Genomic DNA, 25,424 nt, shown 5'->3' on the forward strand with positions numbered 1-25,424 from the left:
TCTCTCTCTCTCAAAATAAATAAACACTTTAAAAATAGAATTACCTTGCATTTTAAAGATTATTTTTCTGGGGTGCCTGGGTGGCTCAGTCAGTTGAATGCCAGACTTTGGCTCAGGTCATGATGGCACAGTTTGTGAGTTCAAGCCCACATCAGGCTCACTGCTGTCAGCAAACAGCCTGCTTTGGATCCTCTGCTCCCCTCTCTCTCTCTGCCCTTCCCCTTCTCATGCCCTTCCTCATGCTCTCTCTCAAAAATAAACATTTAAAAATAAATAAATAAATACATAAATACATAAATACATAAATATTCATTTTCTTCAAAGACTTCAGTCTTCCACCAAAGTTTACATTTTGTCTTACCTTACCACTTCTCTGTGTGTGGTGCTTACAGGTCCCCCGGAATCTACATTTGTTTGATGGACTTACCTCCAAAAGCAGCCTCATAAAGAGGGACAAAAGAATATAAAAGGCCACAGAAGTATTTGCCCTTCCCCTCACCCTCCCACTGCTGAACCACTTGCTTATGGCCTCCCGACTTCCCTCTCTCCCTCTTGTGCACTCCCACAGTTTCTGACCCCATATCCCAAAGGCACACAGGCAGGAATCTTAATGTCAGTCATTCCTCAACATATATTCTCAAGAAAATCTAGAAAGAGGAAACAGGCAATAACACAGAAGTGGCTGGAATTAGGTCTTCCCTAACCGTGCTGTCAGTTACTGATCCCCAAACCTCCATCCCCTTCCTCCTGGTGGTTTATCTCGCTTCCTCTTTATTTCCTTCACAAAAGGTATCACAACCTACCGCTGGTGTGCTTCTGTGTCTGTGCACCCACTTCATCTCTGAGAGCCCCGTGGGCTGTAAACCCCGCGAGGGCAAAGACTTTATAGACCATTCTCTGCTCCAGATCCTAGTTCTTGCACACAGTTAGCTCAACAAAGGGTTGCTAAAGGAATGAATGAATGATGGCAGACTCCTGTTCTCAAAGTTTCCACCCTACAGCTCCCTGTTCTCTAGTCCCCTCTCAACTCACCCCAGAGGGAAAAAAAAACAAAGCCTCTCTGTCTCCAGGCAGGTGTCTAATCGTCTGAGACTAGTTGACATCACTAGTTGACAGCAAAGGGAAGAAGTTGGCTATGACTTACTGGTTGCTCAATTCTCTTACTTCACACGGCCGGAAGCACCATTCTTTGGCCAGCTTTTCCTGTTGAGATGCTTCTTCTAAAAACACTATCTTTAAAAGAAAGAAAGAAAAGAATCACAAATTAATAAGCCATTGGCATTTGTTGTTGTTAAATGTCTAAATCTTTTAAAAAGAGACTAAACTGTAGCTGAATTGATTTTTAAAGGTGTTCCATACCAAATGGGATAGCGTTCAGAGACAAAAAGACAGGGTTTTGCCTCTGCTTGTCCAAGAAAGTAAGGAAGTTTTTCCTTTTCTGCGTTTCTGTAGGCATAAGTAAGACTTCAAAATTCTAATTTGAAGATATAGGGTATTAAAAATCGTTCATTGATATCTATTTCTCCCCCACCCCAGAATGATTGAAGGAAACAATTGTTTATAGAAAGTGTACCTCACTGCAGGTGAATAAAAGATTTTTGTTAGGCTTTTATAGGAAACCCGCATCTAGAGTAGGGTAGTAGTGTATCATGCGGAAGGTTATTGACACAATATGATTGCACATAATAATTGCCCAGTAATCGAATCTCAGCATGACTTATGTTGATGCTCTGGTGCTGGACATCGACCATAAAAAGGGAGGTCTGCTATATTTTTCTAGTACTGTGGATGAGATGCTAATAGAGTGATCTCTCACGCAGGCTTGGGAGCCCTAGGCAACTGCTGGGGAAGCTTGGATGGGCCTCTTCCTCTTTCTTTGTCTGGTTTCCCCATCGCGAACTGGGGGTAACATCAGAGCATACTTCACAGGGCTACTGAAGAAAGTAAATATCATAATTTTGGAAAAGAAATTAGCACATCTCTAGAACATAATAAATGCTAGACACATTATATCTATTGCTGATTTTTTTTAAATACAGTGTTATTGTCTTCTCTATAAAAATGGATTGCAAAGCAAGAAAAAACAAGGAATAATGGAATATATATATACAGGAAATATATATATATATATATATATATATATATATATATATCCTGCATTTCATTTATAAATGTAATATTGTGAGAATACATGTTTCGTGGAACATAAAATACTGAAAAAACACTGGTAGATAAAATGTATCTAATTAATTAGAAGCAAGGCGATATAGTGTGGGAAAAATAGTTTGTGGAACTGAAAGTAAAGTAAAATATATGTTGATTTCTCTATTCATTGATGATATGCTTTTTTAAAAATTGGGATTTTTATCAGAAGAGGAAAATATAAATGTAATTCCTACAAATAAGAAAAAAGTAATTTGATGAGTCTAAAAAACATATTTGAATTCATAAGTAGATCAAAACAGATCCATAATTAACTTAAAAAACACAAAAACAGTATTTATCTATATACTCAGAGCTGACTCACCATTAAAGACATAAATACATACATACATACAAAAACTATACAAAGCACTATATTCACACATTTGAATATATATTTAAAATAAACGTGTGTTTTTTTTAACATTTATTTATTTTGAGAGGGAGAGAGAGCGCATGGGGAAGGGGCAGAGAGAGAGGGAGAGAAGGAATCCCAAGCAGGCCCCGTGCTTTCAGTGGAGAACCAGACGCAGGGCTCAATCTCACGAACCCGTGAGATCATGACCTGAGCTGAAATGAAGAGTTGAAAGCTTAACCGACTGACTCACCCAGACACCCCTGAAAGAAATCGTTTTTGAAAATATGAACAATCAAAATTTATTCTGGGAAACTGAAGGAACTAGTAACTCTAGAAGAAACTGAGGAAGTTTTTCTAACCCATTAGGGAAGCTCGCGGTTCAGAACCATGATACCTGTCACAAACACAAGTTTCTCCCTCCTAATAATTGGGGCTCTACCCTGAGGACACGATTGTCTCTGTGTTTCTCATGCATCCCGGTCAGGCAATGAGTTTGGTTTCTTCCATACCAACCATGGCCATCTGTAAACCATTTTTCCTTCAGCTCCTTGTAAACTAAATTCCTTTAAGACTCACCCCTTCCAGCTTTCAAGAGCACCTTTCCTCTCTTTGTTGTTCTCCTTTACCAACCTTTCTCTCATTGTCTACATTTGTCAATGCCTGTCTCACATTCTTTCTCTCCACTCCAAGCCCTGCCTTCATTCCTTAAAAAGTCATCATGGATCCTTTCGACACCATGACCACCTATTTCCACGAACCCATCTTCAGTGATTTGTTCATAAACAAGTGAACAAATGAAGCTCATGAACTTCACGTCGTGGTTACACCTTAGACATGTTCATGACCCATAACTGTTCCACCTCCAAAACTCCTGAGTCATACATCTGACAAAAATTACCTCTCTTTCCTGTTTGCCATTTCGACTCCTCCAACCAGTCTTCCACCTGAATTTCCCTTTATCTTCTCCTCTCTACTTTTCCCCAGTCCATCAGTGCTCTTCTTCCACACTGTCCTTGTCTAGCTTAGATTCTACCACCTATTATCTCATATTTCTTACGTCTTAGTCAATACATACCAGGTAGAAGTTTAGCCTTAGCTGAATCCAACTCTCCCCTTCTCTGGGCCGCAGCACATGACATGGTTGATGGAATATCCATAATCTTCAAGGTCCAAAGTGTTCCTACCAACTCCTATCAACTCCTGGCACCCTAAGACATTTCTCTAGCACCGTGGTCTTTACTTTTAGTAAAACTTACAGAAAACGCAATTGCATATCCACCAACAGATCATTAAAAGTGCTTTTTCAGTGATATATTAATAGTAATTGTTATCAAATAACTCAGAAGGAATTGAAAAAATTGAGAGATACTGCTATAACAAAGCCCCTCCCAATCCCACCCACTTGATTCATGTGAAAATATTTCTCAGCACTCATATGCATAAAAATGGAAAATAAGGGGCCCCCTGGGTGGCTCAGTTGATTAAGCATCTGACTCTTGATTTCAGCTCAGGTCATGATCTCATGATTTGCAGGATCAGGCTCTGCACTGATGGCTCAACCCTGCTTGGGATTCTTGCTTTCTCCCCCTCTCTCTGCCCCTCTCCAGCTTGTGCGCTCTCTCTCTCTCTCTCTCACTTTCTCTCTCTCAAAATACATAAATATTTTTTAAAAAGGAAAATTAAAAAAAATTGATGCTACTCCTATTTCATTCGACCAACAAGTTAACACTCATCCAGAGATATATTATCTAGTTGGGGGGAGAAAACAGCTTTTTTATTTTACATCTAACAAATTATCTTATGGTCCCAGGGAATTTTAAATACCTTTATGCACAAAAATCTAACTGCAGTGGTTGATCAATAAAAGACTTTCAAATGTAAAATTATATTGCATTAGCATAGACTCTGTAAGGAAAGTAGAATAGAGTTAGTAATTCAAGAAGAAAAGGGGACTATACAGCATTTCAGATCATTAAGAAGAAGTGAGCTCATGATTTTTTTTAAAAAGTAGATTAAGATAGATATCAAATCACTGTATTTTTATTCTGTTAGATACATTTTAAAAGTAATGTCACAGTTCAATTTTAACACATGTATGTTTACAATCTGCAAAAAATTATGGGCTTTTTATGTATTTAAATTATTTTTGAGAGAAAGGGAGCAAGCACATGCACACATGTGCAGGAGTGGGGGAGGGGCAGAAGGAGAGAGAGAGAGAGAGAGAGAGAGAGAGAGAGAGAGAGAGAGAGAGAGAGAATCTTAAGCAGGCTCCACACCGAGCGTGGAGACCAACACGGGGCCGGAGCCCACGACCCTGGGGTCATGACCTGAGCCAAAATCAAGAGTCAGAGGCTCAACCGACTGAGCCACTCAGACGCCCCTGTTCTTTAAATACCATTGGAGGGGTGCCTGGGTGACTCAGTTGGTTGAGTGTCCTACTTCAGCTCAGGTCATGATCTTGTGGTTTGTGAGTTTCAAGCCTGCATCAGGCTCACTGCTCTCAATGCAGAGCCCTCTTCAGATCCTCTGTCCCTCTCTCTCTCTGCTTCTCCCTGCTTGTACTCTCTAAATTAAAAAAAAATAAATAAATAAATAGGACATTTAAATACCATTGGAAACCTGGGTTGGAGACAGCTTTAATTCACAAATCAAGTACTTAATTAATAGATTGCTTTCTTGTTCTTATTCATGTATTCACTCAACAATTATCGCCTGCATGTAAATAAATTGATAGGTGAATATCAGATATATTGCATAGATTAGTGAGTGCTGTGATGAAAAATAGATCAAGGTAAATGGATGAGGTAAAAAGTGGGGTGTGATGGATGTCTCTGAGAAATGATGTTTGGGCACAGATTTACATGAAGGGAGGGAGTAAAACACTTGATATTCTGGGAGGAGCATTCCAGGCAGAGGGAACAAATCAGCACAAAGGCTCTGATATGTTATTCAAATTTAATTTAAATTGGATGCTTGGCAAGTTTTGAAACATCAGGGATACCAGTGGGGATACACGACAAGGACCAGAAGAATAGAGACGGTAGCCGGGGCTTTGTAGATCATGGTACAGCCTTGAGATTTATTTTTAAGAAGTATCTAAAAGTATTCTGGAAAATGAATGTGGCAAAGTTATAAAATATCACTGAGATTCTCTTTATGGGACAATGCTCTTTCATCCTGAGTTTTTCTGGGCTTATGTGGCCATTCAACCACGTCTTCAATCTTTCACCATTTAATGAGTGCCTGTTATAACCCACACACTTCCTCCACAAGCCACGGATTAGGTGGGCTGTCTGGCACATACAGAAATCAATAAAAACCAAGTTTCATAAAATCATAGATGGTGCCAGCTCACAGGAACCTTCTCATCTGACCTCCTTGTTTTCCAGATGAGGAAATCGAATCCCTTCTGTTAATCAAACAATTCCAAATACTCTCTTATTTGAAACTGTGACTATTTAGGATGGGCAATAACAAGAATGTCAGCAATATTAAAGCCAAAAGTAGATGAGTAATGGCTGTTAGCTAATGAAAAAAATCTTTGCAAGATAGAGGCTTCAAACACCAGATGGTAAATTTGGGCAAGATGTTTGTTGCTATGAACAGAGTAAACTGCTCTTCAGGCCATTGTGAAATAGCTTGCCCATCCAACTAAATAAGGTAACATATATTGCAACCCATTACATAAAATCCACCCTTAGGCCCTGTAATGGGAAATAAGATCAGATAAAAAACATGAGGTTTCAAAGATTTCTGAATCTTTTGGACGGAGATGAAAATCACCATATTAGCTCAATTCACCACAAACAGATTAATGGAAAAGAAAGACAAAGTGTGATTGCCTTAAAAAGGCAAAACAAACAAAAACTTGTCAGCTTATAGAGGTAGAACTGAACAAACTCATGTTACAAAGGCACCAAATGGCGGCGTGGGGAACTTACACATTCAGATCTGATATTCTCATGTCACAGGTGAGGAAACGGACCAGGTTATATAACTTGTTGAAGGTCACGAGGCAAGCCAGGAGTATCTGCTTGACTCAACCCATCGTATGGATTCTCCCAGACCTTTTATGATTGCTTCTGCAATAGTATTAACTAAGGGTCAGCAAACATTCTATGAAGGGCCATATAGTAAATATAGACCACGTTGTCTTTGTGGTAAGGACACAGCTCTGTCATGTAGCACAAAAGCAGTCCTGGATAATAGATAGGCCTGGCTATTTTGCAATGAAACCTTATGTATAGAAAAAAAATTGCATTTTATATAATTTTTACTTGTCATGAAAATTTCTTCTTTTCCAATCATTTAAAATGTAAAAATTATATTAGCTCACTGGCCATATAAAATCAGTCAGTGGGCTGTATTTGACCTGTGGGCCGCAGTTTGCCAAGCTTTGCTGCAGACTCCTAAAAAGACTCAGGGATGTTATAATCATATAATTTGAAAACCATCTCAGTGGCTTACACTAACATTTTCAAAAAAAGCTTTATCTCAATTTATGATTGGTTTTTCAATTGGCAATAACTTTTACCAATTATTCCTTTAACTTTAGCATTTGATAAAATACTCTTGGAAAAGTATACATTCTGGCTACCTTATAAAACCTGATTTTGCTATAGAAATACAGATATTTTTCAATAGATTAAAAAAGTAACTTCAGTAATTCTTGTGATCTAATGGCATTGTAAATGATTCGTTGGCACTTAGTAACTTTTTAGTACAAAAATAAAACATTCTAAAATTATGGGACATCTGATAATAAAAATATTCTTTTTTTTTTAATTTTTTTTTCAACGTTTTTTATTTTTGGGACAGAGAGAGACAGAGCATGAACGGGGAAGGGGCAGAGAGAGAGGGAGACACAGAATCTGAAACAGGCTCCAGGCTCCCAGCCATCAGCCCAGAGCCTGACGCGGGGCTCGAACTCACGGACCGCGAGATCGTGACCTGGTTGAAGTCGAACGCTTAACCGACTGTGCCACCCAGGCGCCCCTAAAAATATTCTTATTAAATGTGCTTACCGTGTACGACACTGTCCTACACACTTTACCTGTGTTAACTCATTTTAACTTCACAAGAACCCTATGAGGTAGGTACTATTATTAACCTCATTTCACAGATGAGAAAAGTCAGACCTATGTTAGCTATTTTACCCAAGATTACACAGCTGGTAGGTATCTAAAAGTTGAACTATAGTCCCTGTCCAGGCTGAGGGCTATTAAGCACCATGCTATACATTTTTAAAATTGTCTTTCATACGAAATTTTTAAAAAAAATTTTCTTTAACGTTTTATTTATTTTTGAGACAGAGAGAGACAGAGCATGAACGGGGGAGGGGCAGAGAGAGAGGGAGACACAGAATCGAAAGCAGGCTCCAGGCTCTGAGCCATCAGCCCAGAGCCCGACGCGGGGCTCGAACTCACGGATCGCGAGATGGTGACCTGAGCCGAAGTCGGACGCCCAACCGACTGAGCCACCCAGGCACCCCCATATGAAATTTTTTAAAAAGCCCTCCCCTTTAATTTCTCTCTCTCTCTTTTTGTTTTGTTGTTTTGTTTTGTTTTTTACAAAATATTTCTTTGTGCTTTTCCATTTCCTTCCCTTCCCTTAATACGTCCCAGACTGTGGGTCTGGTGGGACCAGGAACACAAAGGCAGTCAGGGCTAAAGGTGTCATCAAGGCTAAGAAGGCTAACAGGGCCAGAAGGGCTGGGGATGAAGAAGTATAGAGTCAATAAGGCAGGTTAAGAGGACAGGGATGGCTGAGGAGACAGCTACCAGGATCAAGAGATTGATTACACACAGGTAACCAGCAAGTAGGTAAACATACTGTGGTTAATGATAGTATTCTCAGAGGGGAGTTACAAATATAGAAAGGGAAGGCTAGCATATGGTGGTACTGGATTTGAATTGGAGGTACTGGTGTCAACCATGGTTTTTCATTTAGACAGATCAATAATAAATAAATGGATACATATATACATACATACATAAATACATATACATACATACATAAGTCCTTCCTAAGTCTGTGTGCTGAGAGGACTTAGGAACGATGATACTCTGTAGCAATCAGCACCCATAATGCTCAGATCTTGGTTTCTATATACCATTCTCCATTAGAAAGAATCAGATTGACTGCAGCAACGGCTGCAGCAGAGAAAGTACATGACAAATCTGGAATGTAATTTTGTACCAAAAAGGAAGCACTAAAAATATAGTTGAAGAATGTTAAAAAGTCCACAGGAGCCACTTTGAAGAAGCTCCAGCTAGCCAAATATGGGCCAGTTTTAGCATCTAATAATAGTAATAATAATAGTAATAATAAATTAAATCCCAATGAATAAAATAGGAATCCCTAAGTCCACACAAATGAAGGAAGGAAGGAAAGGAGGAGGGAGGGAAGGAGGGAGGGAGGGAGGGAGGGAGGGAGGAAGGGGAGTTTTTTCTTACAGTAGAACACCAACTAACCCATGTGGAAAGAATAATAGAATTAGAAAATGAGCATTTGGCAGCCATCATTGTAATAAATGACTCATGCAAAAATCATCAATGAATGTTAAAACTAGTGGGTGAAAATTTTGTTGCAGAACAAGATATTTATATAAATCCAAAATATCTCCCCACAAAATTTATTTTACAGAGAAAAATAGTAACTATATGGTAGAAAAGCTTGGTAAATACTACTTTAAGTGAACAAAGTTAACACCAAGAATAATGGGATAAATCAACATTGTGTGCCTCCTGCTATGATGCACCAAGAAGAACACAGCTCCATTTCTGTGGTATTCCTGCCAAAAAGTGCATAATCTTACTCTAATTATAAGGAAACATCAGGTAAACCTAAACAGGAAGACATTCTAAAATAAAACAAACAAATTGTCCTGTATTCTTGAAACTTATCCAGGACAAGAAAGACTTGAAGACCTGTTTCAAGTGGAAGACAACTAAAAAATCATGACAAGAATGTGCAACCTGTGATTCTAGTGGGGATCCTGACCCAGAAGAGAGAGAAAGCTATCGAGGACATTGCTGGGTCAATGGACAAGGTTTGAATGGATCTGTGGATAACAGGGCAGAATTAGATCTATGTTAATTTTCTGATCTAGATGATTGTACATGATTATGTAAGATAGCATCCTTGTTTTTTTCTTTTTAGGAAATACATGATGAAGTATTTAGACTAGAACAGCATGTCTGTAACTTACTCTCAATTAGTTAAAAAAAATGTGTGTGTGTGTGTGTGTGTGTGTGTGTGTGTGTGTGTGTGTGTGTTTGCATATGTATACCTACATATATCTAGAGAAAGTGGGAAAGAACCATGAAGCAAATATGGTTAACATTATAATGTTAACAGTGGGGGACCTGGGTGAAGGCTATATGAGAGTTGTTCATAGTGTTCTTGTAACTTTTTAAAACAATTTGCAGTAACTTAAATATTTAAAAAATCTTAACTACCAAACAAACAGTATATTTCTTAGAATTACATATATTTAAGGGCGCCTAGGTGGCTTAGTCAGTTGAGCTTCCAACTCTTGATTTCAGGTCAGGTCATGATGCCAGGGTCATGGAGTCAAGCCCCACATTGGGCCCTGCACTGAACATGGAGCCTGCTTGGGAGTCTTTCCCTCTGCCCTTCTCCCCAGCTCTCATGCTCTCTCTCTCTAAACTAAATTAAACCAAACTAAATAAAATAAAATAAATAAAATAAAATAAAATAAATTAAAATAAAATAAAATAATATAAGAAATACAAATATTCAAATGAAAGTATAAGGACAAGTAAGGACATGATAAACATAAAATTCAGGATAATGGCTCCCTCAGAGGAGTAAGGGAAGGAACGGGGATGGAAGGGGCATCTGGGAGGCTTTGAATAAAAACAACGGTTCATCATGTCTTCATCTATTACAACCACACAGGCATTATAGCTGTTCTTTTTTATGTGAGCAAATATATGAACCAAAACAAATTATATGCTCATAATAAATGTTAGTTTTTAACTTCAAAATCATATTATATAAAATGCTTACACTGATAATCTGTGGAACACCCAAATGACCAACAAGAAAAACTAAGAGTGGGGCGTAAGCAGCGGGAAAACAGAATGACACGGATCTAACGTTGATAGCACCCAACACCAGCAATCTAAAGTGAGGTCATATATGTTCCTTCTTTTAGTAATGTGCCCAACGACCTCTACATGCACCAGAGTTTGCAAAAGGCTTTAGGATACAAATTATTATGCCCTAATGTTTTTTGTTTCTTAAATTCAAAATCCCCTGATGCCTTAACCAATTTGTGAAATAGGGAAACTGCTAAGATGGTTACAATTATCACAAAACATTGAATCAACTTCACTCCAAATCTCAAAACCAAGGTTAAATGACACATTTGAATCATGAAATCATTAAACAAGCTAACAATTTCAGCTGCTGTCTCACAAAAGACATCTTCAGAAACTAAATGCAGCAAGTGGACAACTGAGTATGAATTTAGGAAAAACACTCATTCTTCTTTTGAGAACCGAAAGGTGATATCAACTGTCCCCAAAGTTTATCTCAACAGACTGCGGCAGATACATAGCTAGTGATAAGAAAATGCAGATATACACAAAAGTACTGGCTACACAAGTCTATTCCTTCGGGTTTTTTTAAACATGAAATCTGCCTTAGAGACCTGTTATAGGTTGAACTGAGAATCCCTCAAATCCATCCACTGAAGTCCTAAACCCCCAGCACCTCAGAATGCGACTGTATTTGAAAATACGGTCTTTACAGACATGATCAGGTTAAAGTGAGGTCAATAGGATGGGCCCTGATCCAATAGGACTGCTGTCCTCATGAAAAGGGGAAATGTGGGAAGTTGATATGACAAAACACAGGGAGAAGATGCCATCCACAAGCCATAGGAAAAGGCCTAGAACAGATGCTTCCCTCACAGCCCTCAGAAAGAGCCAACTCTGCTGATACTTTGATCTCAGACTTGCGGCCTCCAGAACTGAGAGACAATAAATTTCTGTTGTTCAAACCACCTGGCTTGTACTTCGTTCTAGTACTCCTAGAAAACTAATAGAAGTCTCTGTAGGAGGAAAGATTGGAAGACTATTCTAGCAAATAAGCAAAGGAAAAACACTGCAGAAACTCTCTTCCTCTGTTTTCTGTAGGCACCTCGTCTGAGAAGCTTGAAGTGGTTACAGAAAACCAAAACACTAAACTCACTGAAGAACCAAGATTCTGCTATTTAGCAGTTCTGTGAACACAGGCTAATCCTGTACTTTTTCTGACTTACGGTTCTTAAAAACATGCTGATAACATGTGCCACACTTTTCAATCTTATAAAGGCAAACTATTTTCAAATGGAGATATGTAAAAACAGTCCATGAAGTGTAAAAGCTCTCTGTAAACATAGGTATTATCAGTAGTGTTAATATTTGATATGGTAGGAGACGACTGCCGTCGCGGTGTGCCTTGATTTCGGAATGGCATCGGATGGCCCCAGAGAGTTAACTTTGTTGGATAAGCTCGAGAAAGGCAAGCTGGGTGACAAAAGAGTTGGAGACTTCATATTAGTTTATATATTCCTACTCAAGGGGTTGATGAATACAATGAGGGACGCATGTCTGGAGATGGAGAGAAACATCAGTAAGCTCCATCCCAGCCTCTTCTTATTAACAGCTTTTAGATATGAAAAAGGTAACGATTTGGAAGGGATAGTTTATTCCCTAGATAGCAACATCAAGTTTTAAAAAGACATCCATGGGCTAAGACTACCAGAGAAAGCTTAACCAGAATGTAAGTAAAACCGGGGCGCCTGGGTGGCGCAGTCAGTAAAACCGGGGCGCCTGGGTGGCGCAGTCGGTTAAGCTTCCGACTTCAGCCAGGTCACGATCTCGCGGTCCGTGAGTTCGAGCCCCGCGTCAGGCTCTGGGCTGACGGCTCGGAGCCTGGAGCCTGTTTCCATTCTGTGTCTCCCTCTCTCTTTGACCCTCCCCCGTTCATGCTCTGTCTCTCTCTGTCCCAAAAATAAATAAAAAAAAAAAAAAGTTGAAAAAAAAAATAAAAAAAAAAAAAAGAATGTAAGTAAAACCTGACATTTTCTATTTAAGAAAAATCAAATGCACAAGGTAAAGATGTGTGAAACTTGATAACCACAAGGACCATGAGCTCAAACAAGCTGTGTGGAATAATTGCCCATAAAAACAGATCTAACTAAGGTCAAATGTGTAGAAACACAGGCAACACCTGCTCTGCATGGTTCTGATACTTATCAATTTCAGACACCACGGTTTAGTTGAACAACAACAGCGCGCCAATGGCATGGTTCAAGGTTACCATGTCTACCAGTTACCATGGTCTACCATCTGTTACTGAGTTCACACACCGACAGCAAAGCATGTAGTTGTGTTACCTCCTTGTCTCCCAGCAATAAACTCACGTGGCATTTTACAAAAATGGATCATTGAAAGAATGAATTGCTTAACAACGATGAAAGTACAGCAGAGAAGTGAAAAGCCATAGCACAAGAAGTGCTTAGCATAGCACAAGAATCTAACATAAAGGGAGTTATACAAGAAATAGTTGAGCATGGGAACGTTGACAGTGCCACCATTGGAGAAATTCTAGATCTACAGCCAGAGGAACTTAGTGGAGGTAGACTTATCAACATAAATGAGGATAGTGATTAAAGATGTCTCAGAAGGCATGGCACCAGCAGTAGTTTTCCATTGAAGGAACTCTCAGAGAAGTATCTCAGGAGAGATTTCACTACATCGAGAGTTCAAGACGTAAAATCTTAGAAGTTGATCCAGAAGCTGGATGGCAATTTGCCAAGGTGAACAAAAGAGGTCTGCTCTGTATAATTATTATATAATGAGAAGAGAAAGGCAAGCACTGTCCAAACTACTCTTGCTGTGTTTTTTAATAAAGAAATAAAACACTGTGATTCTCTGTTTCTAATGTTTTAAGGTATCCTACACGAACACTATTTTTACGGTTTCTTTTCATCTCCCCATGCATTCAGATCAGAAGGAAAATGTTTAATACTTTAACAAAAGTGTTTAATGATCTCAATAATCATAATTTTCTCATTGATTATTTTTTCTTAGGTTTATTTATTTATTCTGAGTGGGGGAGGGGAAGAGAGAGGGATAGAGGGAATCCCAAGCAGGCTCTGCACTGTCAGTGTAGAGCCCAACTCGGGGCTTGAAATCTTGAACCAGGAGATCATGACTTAGGCCCATCAAGAGTTGGATGCTTAAACCAACTGAGCCACCCAGGCACCCCTCTCATTGATTCTTAAGATTACTTTGCATGATTTCAGTTTTCACAGTGTTTTTTTTCAGTCTTTCCCTATTGTGCCAAGTGAGGACTGCCTTGTCCTGTCCTTCTAAATTTAGCTTAGGGTACAGAACTAGTTGTTGGTTTGCAGTTGTGGAGGGATGAACTGAATTGAGATGTTTTCAGGAAGGTGATCAGAAGGTGAAAAAACCCTGAAATCAAAACGTGAGGGGAAATTCTGAGTGGAACTGACAGTATTTTCTCTGAAGAAGAAAGAAATCAAGAAGATTACCCTGGTTGCAGATAATGGACACACCATCACATAAATGTGCCACTCTAGAGCAGCAGAAGTAGTTTCAATATTGGAATGTTCAGCAGAAGAGTTGTCAATTTCATGAATAGAATAAACTTCTAATGATTGAAAATGGGTATAAATGGAATTCACTGACTCATAACGTAGTGAACTTCTCATAGCTGGAAGTGCTAAGCAGAGGCTGACTGACCATCTGTTAGGTTTGTTGTAGCAGAAATTAATTTCTACACAGGGTGAGAGGGGGAGCTCCCTCCACAACTCAGATTCCAAACATCCATGTGGTGGCTCTAAAACATGTCCACAGATTCTTCAGTGCTCCTCTCTGTCAAAAGGTGGAGTCTAGTTCCCTTCCCCAACCTTGTAGTGGACCAAACTTAGTGATGTGCTTGGAATGAAGCACTCATGATGCTATGTGACTTCTAACGCTAGCTCAGAAAAGAATAGCTTCCACCTGGCTCTCTCACTCTTGCATTATTATTCTGGGGGAAGCCTCCCATCATGCCTTGAGGATACTCAAGCAGTCCTGGGAAAAGCACTTGTGGGGAAATACCACAGGTTGCTGCCAACCACTGTAAGCACCAGCTTATAGTAATGCAAATAAACTTGAAACTTAGAAGTGGATCCTTCAGCCCCGGTCAAGCCTTCAGTCATGGCCAACATCTTCACTGAAGCTCCATGAGAGATGCTTAGCCTGAGCCTCTCAGCTAAACTTCTCCTGAACCCCTGAGGCAAAGGAACTGCGAGGATAGTAAGTTGTTTTAAGCCTCTACATTTGAGGTAATTTGTTACACAGCAATAGTCACCCAATACAATCCATTTTGATCTGAACACTAAGGGCACAATGCAGTCTTGAGAAGCCTACTCACACAGCCTTTTTTTTTTTTATGCCACTTTTCTTTTAATAGATCCAAACCACAATTTCCAAAAATTAGCTCCTATCATTGAAAGATAAGTGATTATACAATGGTAATCTGTTGTAAAAGTACACAGCAGAGAAAGATTCTAAAATGAATTCCTCCCACTCTCCCTGATTATTACCCTACATTCAAATCTGCTGCAAAAGACTAATGCAGACCTCACCAATAGGCCTTAAAGTTCTCTTTAATAGGCATGAAGTCCTTCAACAAGTTCATCTCTCGGTTGCCAATGGTCAGTGAAACAAGTCCTGAGCCTTTCGACTTTTCATATATAAAGGGACCACCTCTTTTAATATGGCACCATCTGCTCAACCAAACTTAAAGGTCCAACCCAGACTTCTACAAACTCCAGACCCATATATTTGACATTTTCCTTGATATCTCATGAGTATTTCTCACAAAGCACTTCAAAGTCAACATGTTCAAACTGGAATCCATAATCTTATTCCCAAACTTCGTTAGTCCCTTTCCAGGATTCCTGTTCTGGAGAACAAGACCGCATCAATTCACAGTACATTGTAGAAAGTTTTGCCACATCTCTCTCTTATCCTTTGCTTAAAACCTCAATGGCTTCCCACTGCATTTAAGATTGAGAAAAGTTTATAACGTGATCTACAGGGCCTTGAGTGGTTTGCACCTATGTGCCTTCCTAGCCTAATCCAATTTCAGCTTAATCCCATGTCTTGCTCCTCACTTCCCTTGCCCTCTCTCTCCACCATATTGATCCCATTTAGATCCTCTAGGCACCCTACTCTCGCCACCATGGGGCCTTTACACATGACCTTCCTTCTGCATAAACACCTTACTCTATTTTTGCCCAATTAACCCTACTCATATTTCCTATTTAAGTTTAGCTGTCTTTCCTTAGGATGCCTTTCCAGACTACCTCAAATTCCTCATCCCCATCCCCAATGAATGATTCTCAAAGCACCAGGCACCTTCTCTTTGTGGAAAAACATTGTGGTTACATGTACAAAATCTAGAACCAGGCTGCCTGAACTAGATCCTTTGCTGTCGTGTGAATTTCAACAATTTAGTTAAACTCTCTGTGCCTCTTTTCTCATCTATAAAGTGGGGATAATAGGGGCACCTGGGTGGCTCAGTCGGTTGGGTGTCCAACTCTCAATTTTAGCTCAGGTCGGGATTTCAAGGTTTATGAGATGGAGCCTTGTGTTGGGCTCTGCACTGACGGTGTGGGGCCTGCTTTGGATTCTCTCTCTCCCCCCCCCCTCTCTCCCTCTATCCATGCTGGTGTGCGTGCACTCTCTCTCTCTCTCTCTCTTTCTCAAAATAAATAAATAAACATTAAAAAAATAAAGTGGGGGGGGCACTTGGGTGGCTCAGTCAGTTAAGTGTCCGCCTTCAGTTCAGGTCATGATCTCGCAGTTTGTGAGTTCGAGCCCCGCATCAGGCTCTGTGCTGACAGCTTAGAGCCTGGAGCCTGCTTCGGATTCTGTGTCTCCTTCTCTCTCTGCCCATCCCCTACTTGTGCTCTGTCTCTCTCTATCAAAAATAAATAAATGTAAAAAAAAAAATTAAAAAAATAAAGTGGGGATAATAGTTGTAAACACTTTGTGACAACTAAATAAGACAATATACATAAATGGTCAGTATGGTGGCTGACACATCACAGACATTATATAAGTCTGAGTTACTATTTGATTACAGTTGCAATTTCACAATCTCACATGTATTCATAACTAATGTTTTATTTATATCTGTCTTTATCATTAAATGGCAATCTCACAAGGGTGGAGATGTTCATTTTTACTCATTGTCATACTTCCATTTCTGGCCACAGTCTTAGTACATCAGAGGTGTTTAATGGACACTGGATGAATAAATACATGCCCTAGACTCTGGAGAACCTTAAAAGGTCATATTAAAGAGTTTAGACTTTATTCTCTGGAAGTTTTTTTTTTTAACAAGAGTCAGGTGAAAATTAATGGAACAATGATTGTAAAGTAAGTTGGGAGGACAGTTTAGTGACAGGAAGAAGCTTTCGTCACCCATTTGAATGGTTCATTTTGGTGAAGGCAATGGCCAGTGCAGAGAGTAGCAGAATGTGGGCAGAATGTTAAGGAAGAACTCTCACAACTTGGTAGTATACTGGATGTGGAAGGAATGGTTGAGGATGTGTATACATATATATATATGTGTGTGTGTGTGTGTGTGTGTATGTGTGTGTGTGTATACACACACACATACACACACACACGCACACACACACACACATCTCTGAATGAGAGAATGAGGAAAGAAGGATAGAACTATGGAAGGCCATGAGGAGATAAGGGTTTGTGAGTGGAGACGAGAGATGAGGTGGGGGAGCAGGACTTGTAGACAGAGCTGTCCAACAGCAGGTGTGGACACAGGACTGAAGTTCTGGAGGTGGCCAGGTCTGGAGACAGGGACTGGAGTCATCTGTGCGGAGGTGAGTGTGAACTCCACACAAGAGGATGACATATCTAGGAAAGAGCCATATCTGGATGAAAAGGCTGATGGAGGAAGCCTAGGGTTTGCAGCCGATTTGATGAGTCCAGAAGGGTGAGAGGAGCCAGGAAAACAATTGTAAGAGGTAAAGCCAGAGAGACAGAACTGGGGAGAAATGACATGGAAGCTCATTCCCACCCACTCTTGAAGAATTCAGCTGAAGGGCCAACCACTAACTCGGTGACCTATGCCCTCAGGTTAAACAGGGCATTCCTTTGGCACCGGTTGCATGCGTCTGCTAACACCACTGTGGTAGGCTCAATGAAGAGCTCAAGGATTCCAGGTGAGGCCATGCTGGTGGCTGCAGCAGATGGCTGGGGTTGGACAGGTGGAAGGTGTAGGAGATCACGTTACCCACATCCCCTGACCCCAGGAGGGGAGAGGGGCTGGAGGTGAAAAAAAAAAACACACTGGTGGCTGATGATTTAATTAACCCTGCCTACATAATGGAGCCTCCACAAAACCTCAGAAGGATGAGGTTCAGAAAAGTGTAAGACTGGGGAACAGGTGGACATGTGGGGAAAGCTCCATGATATTTCCCATGCCTTGTCATATATATCTCTTCCTTCTGGCTGTTCCTGAGTTGTATCCTCTTATAATAAACCAGTAATCTAGTAAGTGAATAAATAAATAAGTAAGTAAGTAAGTTTCCATTTCCTTCCTCGTTTCCAGAACAGAGAAAACACCTCAGCAGAAAGCAAAAGAGAAGGTTGGCAAGAAGTAGGCAATCGGGAGTCACACGCCCTGAGTTCACACCCCAGCAAAACAGATAAAATCGTTTACATGCTCATCTACATAGAATGCTTAAGTACATCCTGGCCCATCTCTACAATGCAAAATTATGGACGACTAAGATGTGCTAGTTTATGTGCTAGTAGGAAAGGATGTTCAAGACAAAGCGTTAAACAGTACATTTAGTTACTACCATTTGCCAGGGAAAAACGACTACATGTAAATATTTTCAAGTGTAAGCTATATACATTCGTTTGTATGTGTTCTATACTATCTCCAGAAAAGTACATAAGACATTGGTAACAGACATTGGTTGCCTGTTGGAAGGGGTGATACCATGTCTAGGCTACAGGAACAAGGAAGGGAACTTACCAGCAACTACATCTCCTTTTGTGCACTGAGAACTTCCTATCATGTGCATGGATTTATTTTAGGTAGATATTTTTTTAATCCCAGTTCCAACATTCATCAGCTGTGCGGCGTTGGCAACTCATTACTTAATCCCACTAGACCTTGTTTCCTCACTCATAAAATGAGAATAAAACGACTACCTTCCTCATAAAGTGGCTGTAGGCATTAGCTGAGATAGCACAGGTGCAAATGCTCGAAAGAATGCCTGAGGGCGCCTGGGTGGCTGAGTCGGTTCAGCGCCGACTTCAGCTCAGGTCATGATCTCACAGTTCGTGGGTTTGAGCCCCATGTCAGGCTCGGTGTGAACAGCTCGAGTCTGGAGCCTGCTTTGCATGCTGTGTCTCCCTCTCTTTCTGCCCCTCCCTTGCTCACACTCTGTCTGTCTGTCTCTCTCTCTCTCAAAAATAAAATAAACATTAAAACAATTTTTTTTTAAAGAATGCCTGGCATAAAGTTAGCATTCAGTAACATCTATGATACCTGTTTCCATAAATATGGCAGGCAAGATACTGTAAAGAGCCTTCAGTTACAAAATAATGATATGCTGCACAAGACTTCTTAGGTAGAACTTTCAGGACACAGGGAAAGCATCGACACTTTTCAAAAGGAGGCTCTAGGCAGAAAGAGGAGCAGTGAGCAGTGAGCATTGAGCTCAGACGAAATGCACGGTAGTCCCTGTAGTCCCTAGCTCGCAAAAGAAGAAAATAAAAATCCTTTCTGGAAGACCACATCCTGGAACCATTTCACAAAAAAGGAAGAAAGACCCACAATGAGTGCTGACTAGCCCATGATCACACAATCCTTTCAATAACAGAATCCCTTCTCTAGTTCAGGTATGCCAACTTCCAGACTAATACATTTTCCCAGAAGATTTACTTTATAAAATCCCTTTTACACACAGCTCCACAATGATACAGTTATTAAGGTCTGGAAAAGATCTGCACTGGATGAAGGCAATGATGAGCTTTATTTTTCTCTCAGTTTTTATATATATTCCTCGCCGCTTGCTGCATACGTTATGTAGTTCTAGGAGAGTCACGTTTTGCCAACTAGAATTCTGTCTTTACAATTATTATGTGCAAATCCCCTCCCCCACTCCTGAGCTCCTGCAACCAGTTCGCTCCAAGAGCTCAGGGAAAATTGTGTGTTTTCGTGAACACTGCATCATTAGTCAAACCTGTGGGTCTAATCCAAGTTTCCTGTTGTATTTTTATGGCAGCCATAGAATGGTATTTGATGCCATATTCCCTAAGTTTAAAGGGGCAAAGGCTTTATGCTTGATTTACAATTCTCTCCTCATCCCATTTGGTCACTGGATGGGACACAGGTGTAAAAAATACCAGAGAGCGCCCCCTCCTGGAGGCTCAGATGTAGGGCACCATTACCTGCTCTCAGAGCTGGAGGATACATTTTTTTAAACGACTCTTTTTTTCTACCCAAAATGGCAAAATTGATAACGTATTTTTGTCGGTTTTCCATTTGTCACGTTAATTACAAAGCCTTTCCCAGTTCCCCTGGAAAACCAAATGTTTTTCAATTTCTAGCCTCTTTGGTTGTTGTTGTTTACTGTTGGTTTGTTAATCAGATTGACTGCATATTGAAAGTTGGATGAGAACAGAAAGGCAAAATTTTGGTTGGTTGTTTCTGCCAAGACTTCCTACAGCTATTCCAAGGCTTGATTTATAAAGCCCACTTACAAAGTCTATATAAATGTGTAACAAAATCATGGTGGCCATCCAGGCAGCATGCATTCACAGCTGCTAACTTAAAGTCAAATCAGGGCTCTATTTCCAAAAGAGTAGATTTAAAAAGATAAAATCTGAGTCTGACAAGAAGCATTTCATGTGACTTAATATTCTCTCCCTCCCTGCTTGTCTGTGTTCTCTTCATAGTATCTCTAAATGCACTTGACATTACATTTCACACAACCAACATGGGAACTGCCTGCTTAACTCCACAAACTTAACTCCTGAGACTAATAAAAGAAACTCAGAACAGGCCCAGCTATTGGTTTTACAAATTCCTCCCCTGTGTGAAGATGTATGCCAGCCATGAACTGTTACTAGGTTACTTTTCACCACTGCCAAAGCCAACCTAGGAGGTCCTAAAGCTCTAACATGTAACAACATAATAGTGTTATTGAAAACCTGATTAAGAATTAGCAAATTGTTGATCTTGGAAAGGACACATAATTGCTTCAGGTTTACTGACAAATTGTCAGAATGCCTTAGGAGTTTTGTGTTGCAAGACAAAAAGACAAAAGCAAACAAAAATTTTATAACAGTAACTGACTACTATATCCTAAGGCTTCCATATACCCCCAAACATCTGAGTAACAATAAAGCGTTTAACTTCTCCCATGCCAGAGCTGCTAAAGGTATAGACTTTAGAACTAGACCATGTGGCTTTAAATCCTGACTCCACTAGTTATCAGCTATGTGACCTTGAACAACGCACTTAAATTGTTGCTGACTCAAGTTTCCTCATCTGCAAAATGGAGACACAATGGTACTTAATTCACAGTGTTGTTGCAATGATTGAGTTAGTATACATAAAAGACTTAGACCAGTGGCTGAAACATAAGAGGTGCTATACAGGGGCTCCTGGGTGGCTTAGTCGGTTAAGTGTCCGACTCTTGATCTCAGCTCAGGTCTTGATCTCAGGGTCTTGAGTTCAAGCCCTGCTTTGGGCTCCCTGCTGGTCTACTTAAAAAACAAAAGAGTGCTATGCAATCTTTTGCCTGTATTAGAAATAATCACTTTCTTATTTATTCATTCCTCAAATATTTGCCGAGAACTACTTTGATAGCACATCTTCATTTGCCCATCTACATTCTCAAGAACATTATACCATTTTATTAAAAATGCCAAGTTTGGGTTTTTTTCAACTACTTCTTGAGAGTTACCGCATATATAACAAGGATGAGAAATCGCGCTGAGGCACCGGTGCGGGCGAACCGGTTGGGCTTGTGGGTTTACCGAGTGATACTGACCAACATGCTGACATCAGCTTCTGGGATTCGGTCCTAAACCCCCACAAAATGAGAAGCAGCCATCTGTGAAAGTCACACCCGTGCACGTCAAGAGCTTGTGACGGGGTACATGCCAATCAAATCATGGAACACAGAGGTTGGGGGAAGCTGCTTAAAATATTTTTCTTGGCCTACCTTTTGTCGTGTTCGGTAATGCATTTCAACTGATAACAATTCAAGGCAGCACATACTGTTGAAATGTACCTCATATGCCCATCAAACTGCTAAGGATATATACATCAGATATATACATCAGATATACGTAGAAGAAATAATCCTCACCTTTCAAGAGTTCATATTCTAGGGGCACCTAGTTGGTTTAGTGTCCCACTCTTGGTTTCAGGTCAGGTCATGAACTCACGGCTTGTGAGTTCGAGCCCCAATCCAGCTCTGTGCTGAGAGCTCAGAGCCTGAAGCTTGCTTTGGATTCTCTCTCTCTCTCTCTCTCTCTCTGCCCCTCCCCTGCTCATGCTCTTTCTCTCTCAAAAGTAAGTTAACATCAAAAGAACGAAAAAAAAAAGTTTATATTCTAGCTGGGGAAATAAAATTTAAGTGCATATAGGAAACTGAGAACTGTGCGCGGTGGCATATTTGTAAAGTCCAAACTGGCATTACAGACTGAGCTGAGAAAACTCAAGAGAAGGGAGAAATCAGTGAGGACTAGAGAAATGAGTTTGCTTTTTGGAGGAGGTGATGGATAAGGTATACATACATATGGGAGAATGAGAGGTAAGGGTATTTGGGGTGTGGACAAAACGATGGCGAAGCCCAAAGGCATGACTAAATGTAAACTGATGTGGGTTTATATTACTATTTGTCACTTCATTTTGTTTCCATATCCTTTCATCTTACTGCCTTCTTACTCTACCTGCCCAATGCTTTGGCATTTTGGAAGCACCCAATCCTTTCTAGGTTACATGTGTAATTCTCCTTATTCTAATTTCAATTGACATAAATCTAGCGTAAGCCTTCTTGTTTTCCTCCTGCTTCCTACTTGATTATCTGGACAGAGAAAGAAAAAAAAAAAAAAACAGAACGATTATACAAGCCTGTGTTCAAACATGTATAGATTGCAATTCTCCTTAATATGAATCATTCAGGAGTTGTTTTTCTCAGCTGGATTAAATCTCCTTTTCAAAGTCATCCACCAGGAGGGATGGAAGGGGAGAGGTTTTTCTCGGTTCCCTTAGAGAAAGTCCAAAAATGCTTTCCTGCAAACTTGACTGCATTTTTAAATAAAGGAAACATCTGGCTTTATGGTCTTTTCTAGTTTTACTTATTTATTTTTGTTTTAATTTCAAAAAAAAATCTCAAACTCAAGGAAAAATTATGCCTTTCCTGTTAGATCTTAATAAAATGAAAACAGTTTCACTGCTGGCATCCTGTACTATAAAACAAAAATACTGACCGAATACCAGGAATTCTGGTGACGCCGAGACGGTAAGTAACATTTCTGAGATAAGAGTGCAAAATGATTATTAAGAAGGCTACAACCACGTCTAAGCACTGGCACATACATGTTTGCAAATGTCTTGATATCCACTCAAACACTGGCGAGCGGGAGATACCAACATGCTTATATAATGTTACAAGTGGCACATTTGTATAAAAAGTCCTCAGGTAACCTAAGAATTGGGAGAATAAAACATATATAATTTATGTGTATTTTATTACTATTAAAGGCACTACCTTATTTTTCTCAGAGGATAAACAAAAGTATTGCACATTTATCATCTCAAAAGAGTGGTCTATGACCACTGTCTTCATTTTCTTATCTTCCACCCATTCCAAAACCCAAATGAAGCTGATTGCCATCTTCTCTATAGCCAAATAAGTTTTCTTTCTTTCTTTTTTCTTTTTTGTTTATTTATTTATTTTGAGAGAGACAAAAACCACCCAAGTCAGGGAGGAGCAGAGAGAGAGAGAATCCCAAGCAGGTTCTGAGCTGCCAGCACAGAGCCAGGTGTGGGGCTCGAACTCATGAAACCACAAGATCATGACCTGAGCTGAAACCAAGAGTCAGATGCTTGACTGACCGAGTCACCCAGGTGCCCCCTTCCCCAAATAAGTCTTCTTAAGGTCGCCAATAACCTCAGGTTGCTAAATCCATTGGACATGTTCCCAGTATTATTCCTCTTCCTCCTACCATTCAATGACATGTACCATCTGTTCTATTCCCTCCTTCTTTTTTTTTTTTTTAATGTTTATTTGTTTCTGAGAGAGAGACAGACAGACAGACAGACCACAGGCAGGGGAGAGGCAGAGAGAGAGGGAGTCACAGAATCCGAAGCAGGCTCCAGACTCAGAGCTGTCAGCACAGAGCCTGACATGGGGTTTGAACCCATGAACCATGAGATCGTGACCTGAGCCCAAGTCCAACGCTTAACCAACTGAGCCACCCAGGCACCCCCCTCCTTCTTGAAGTTGTCCCCCATCCTTTGTTTCCTATTACACCACATTCCCGGGGTTATCCTCTGACCTTTGGGTTGCCCTTCTCATCTCACTCAGTCTCTTTTACTCCAAACTCAACCACCGAGGTTAATATAGTTCCTGTTCTTTTCTCAAACTTTATTCCACATTTTATATCTCCCACTCAGATATCTCCTCTGATATTCAGACCTGCCAGCCACCCCCTACTTGGCATATCCACATGGATGTCACAAGGGGGCCTCAACTCAGCATGACCAGAAAAGACCTCTGAATCTGCCCTCCCCAGGTGGATCTCTTCTTCTGTTCCCTCAACCAGTGATGGCCAACACATCCATTCAGTTGTAGAAGCCTGAAATACAGGGGAAGCTTGTCCCTAGCCCTCTTTAGCCAAACGGTCACCACACCTCATTGATTTCTGCCTCCCTATTGTCTCACACATCTGCCCATTTCTCTCCAACTCTATCACCACCTACTTGCCCTGTTTCACGGTCCAGTCTGTTTTCCTATAATTATTACTCTGCAATTATTGTTTATATATTTTTTTAAATGCAAATCTGATCTGCCTTCCTCTCTGTAACATTCTTCACTGGTTTCCCATTGTACTGCCTTTGGGATAAACAAAAAAGCCTATTATCACCTGACACGTATCTCCCTGGCTTCATCTATTTCCACCAACCCCTCCCCCCCACCTCCACCCTCCACAGCATCAGTTTCCAGTTGTTTCCCCCTACTGGGTCTTTGCATAGGCCTTTCCTCTTTCTCTGACGAATTGCCTCCCATGCAACCTTCAAACTCAACTCAAATGTTGCTTCCTTAGGGTTGCATTCTTGAAGCCTCTCTTCACAATAAGCCAAGTCCTCTGGTTTCACACCTCCTTAGTGCTCTGCATTTTTCTTTCTTAGAATTATAAACTTTTCCATGCTCATGTGGTTATTGACTCTGAACGCAAATAAGGCAGAACCTGCATCTGTTTTGCTCATTGTTTTGTCCCTAACCCCTTGAAGCCTTTGTTCTTTCTTCTTCAGCTACCAATTCTTATGAGCTCCAAGCATCTTAGCTACACAGGATTGTGAGTCCACACCAGGCTGGATCTTGAGGAGATTCATGTGCTCACACTGACCCGAGGACCTAGAGTGGCTTCTCTCTGTGTTTTATACTTAAAACAAAAACAAAAACAAACAAACAAAAACAACAGGTTAAGGCATACATGAGACCCTTCTACACATGGCAGGGGAAAAACAACCTCTAGGTTAAATA

General features: G+C 40.3%; 1 protein-coding gene across 5 annotated transcripts in view; it reads right to left on the reverse strand.

Annotated features, from left to right (window-relative positions):
• The window catches only part of GDA (guanine deaminase), a 106,139-nt gene that overhangs the window by 43,588 nt on the left and 37,127 nt on the right, over nucleotides 1-25,424 (reverse strand). For 4 of the 5 annotated variants that reach the window (XM_058695694.1, XM_058695696.1, XM_058695693.1 and 1 more), the window contains exon 2: nucleotides 1,145-1,233. In XM_058695694.1, coding sequence (XP_058551677.1) covers nucleotides 1,145-1,233 — 89 coding nt within the window. The remainder of the gene's footprint in view (nucleotides 1-1,144; nucleotides 1,234-25,424) is intronic. The other variant, XM_058695695.1, reaches the window with a different exon arrangement.

The sequence above is a fragment of the Neofelis nebulosa genome, chromosome 12, assembly GCF_028018385.1.
Source record: "Neofelis nebulosa isolate mNeoNeb1 chromosome 12, mNeoNeb1.pri, whole genome shotgun sequence".
NCBI classification, from domain to species: domain Eukaryota; kingdom Metazoa; phylum Chordata; class Mammalia; order Carnivora; family Felidae; genus Neofelis; species Neofelis nebulosa.